This window comes from Clytia hemisphaerica, unplaced genomic scaffold, assembly GCF_902728285.1.
Source record: "Clytia hemisphaerica strain Z4C2 unplaced genomic scaffold, Clytia hemisphaerica genome assembly, whole genome shotgun sequence".
In the NCBI taxonomy this organism is placed as follows: Eukaryota; Metazoa; Cnidaria; class Hydrozoa; order Leptothecata; family Clytiidae; genus Clytia; species Clytia hemisphaerica.
In genome coordinates, this window is record NW_027104228.1 from 7,019 (window position 1) to 9,634 (window position 2,616).

General features: G+C 36.5%; 1 protein-coding gene across 1 annotated transcript; it reads right to left on the reverse strand.

The window, feature by feature from the left end:
* Positions 1-256: 256 nt before the first annotated feature.
* On the reverse strand, positions 257-1,775 carry LOC136815856 (translation initiation factor eIF2B subunit alpha-like). The gene has a single exon (XM_067072305.1). The coding sequence runs from the start codon at positions 1,700-1,702 to the stop codon at positions 800-802; it is 903 nt and encodes a 300-aa protein (XP_066928406.1). The 5' UTR covers positions 1,703-1,775; the 3' UTR covers positions 257-799.
* Between the last annotated feature and the right edge of the window lie 841 nt (positions 1,776-2,616).

Sequence of the window (2,616 nt, forward strand, 5' to 3'; positions counted from 1 at the left end):
GTTTTGGTGATACTTAACAACACCCCCTGCATTGTAGCATAACTCAAAAGAAATGTATTATAGTGTACCTACTCAAATCAAGAAAATAGTCTTTCCTAGCCCTAAGAAACGAAAAGAGGTTTATTGCACAGTTCTACGACTTATACTGCTAATGCTGAAATCTATAAACTAGGGTTCTTATCTCTGGTGGATGGAGGGGGTGGGGGTTGTTAAGATTGTGATTATTTTGATGCTAGAGTAATAAGATATTTGAATATAACATTAAAAATATGTTGAAGTTTACATTGTTCAGTTATGAATTCGAAATGTTTCAAATTGAGCTCCATATTTTGTAAATAATAATTCCTAAAACAAAATTTTGATAATGGCCTTGGCAATAGCAATTAAGACGAGACCAATAGACCTTTTTTCAAAGAGGACGTCCTGTTGAACTGTTGAATAATTATGTACTCCAGCCATAAAAACAATGATAGAGCCATGCATAATTACTGTATCATGCATATTGTAATAATTATGCATGGTTTTATCATTGTTTTTCTGCTGGACTACATAATTATTCAACAGGGTGGCCTCTTTGAAAAAAGGTCTATTTGATTAGTTGTTTTACGGGCCTGACCAACCCTGAATGAAGTTCCAATCCCAATATTTTCATTTTTTCGGACCAACCCTCTTTTTTGGGTAGCTTCACTTGGTCTGTAAAACAACAAATTAAATTGGCCTTACCTAACCAGCAAAAAAGTTGTTTGAAATCAAGAAATGCTCCAATTTATAAATTAAAGTACACAATATTTTATTATATTTAGAGATATAATTTAATAAGTTCATCACTAACTGCAGAAGGTGTTAAAACACCTAGATCTGTGAATAAGAGTGCAATGTATGAAGGCGGAGTGTAATCAACAGAAGGATGGCCATTTTCACAGTTTTTGAAATATTTGTATTTATTTGAAACTTCTGTTTGTTTCAATGGATATTCTCTCAAGAATTTAAAGCTCTCTGCAGCAACATAAACAGGCTTATTCATTGCTTTAGCAGTAACTGCCATTTGAAATGTACCAATTTTATTAATAATGCCACCACTTTCAACAACGGCTTCTGCACCTAGTAAAACCATGTCAACTCGTTCCATTATAAAACCAACTGAAGAGTCAAGAATCACTTTACAAGAAATGTTATGTTGTTCAAGTATTTGTTTTGTTTCAAGTCCTTGTTGATCTGGCATTGACTCAGTTACATAAACAGTAAACTTTTTATTCATTTTAGCAGCTTGAACCAAGAGATGTATGATGACACGTGAACGCGCATGGATAAGAATCACACATCCATCTTGAATGAATTGTTGACTCAATTTTGAAATCTGATTTCGAGAATTGTGAGCTTGTTGTAGAAATAGCTTGCCTCTCATTGCTAACACCTTCTTACATTCTGAAAAATCTTTTGATAACAACGCATCAGGAGCAGCCAGAGTGATGAATCTTTGTAAAAGTTCACATCCTGAGGTTATCGATGTAATGGAGTTGTCAGAACTGTTTTCTAAATCCTTGATCACAGTTTTTAATGACGCGTCCAAACCTTGCAATGAGACTTCCTCAGAGACTTCAATAATTTTTATCAAAGTCTTAATGGCGGCCAAGGGGATAGATAATTCTGGATCTTTACGTAAAGATTCTCGAAAATATTTTACAGCTTCAAATGTTGACATATTGGTGGAATTTAAATCAGTTTCTTTCTGTCTTTGACGACTGACACTGACTTCTTCTTCCAGCTCTCCTCGCCTAAAATGACGTCCACTGTCAGGATACCATTATGTGAAAAATTAGAGGTTTTGATTGGATAAATTCGGAAAAGATGATGTAATGGCAAACAAGACGTGTTTCACGAGGGGGGGGGAGGAGGGCGGAAGAGGCGTTTTTAAATGGCGCTGGGCTAAATAAAACGAAAGGAGAAGAGAGGGCGGCTTCCTTTAGATTAAATTCGAATTCGTTGTAAAGTTATTCAGTCACAACTTGACATTAGATTTATCTTGGTGACTGAATCAAAGTAGCTTAGATTTCTAGGCTAATTATAGTAAAAGCTAAGTCTTTAATTTAACAAACATCCGGGGGAGGGGACTGCCCCGGGACTGCAATGCAACTGGAGTTGGGAACCTGTTAGTTTGATTCGCAAACCTCTATAGATATATCTCCTATATATAAGAAACTTTTTCGCTAGAGGATGAGCAGAAGCCTAGGAACCTGTCAGACATAAATGAATGCTTGGTTGGTTGGTAATTTGGGACCCGGGGGGCGGGGGGGGGGGCACTTAAGGTAAATGACCTACCAGACGTTCGGGCCTTAAGGGTAGGTTTTTCATAGTTCAGCTAGTGCACACACTGTAAGGGTAGGAAATTACAAAACTGCACTGAACTGCACTGTATGTAAGGGTAGGAAATTGTGATAAAAGGCCAATTTTTTGGTAAAATTGGCACAAAATTGGTCAATTTTGGAGAAAAAATTCCACATTTTCTTAGAAAATTGGAAAAATTTTCCCCCTCACGGGCGAGAAATTTTGAAAAAGTGCACTGTAAGGGTATGATGATTTTTCATGGAAATTCACTGCACTGTAAGGGTCCGATTT

Excerpts from the sequence above, each read along its gene's own strand:
- LOC136815856 (XM_067072305.1), bottom strand. The coding sequence starts at position 1,702 with ATGTCAACATTTGAAGCTGTAAAATATTTTCGAGAATCTTTACGTAAA.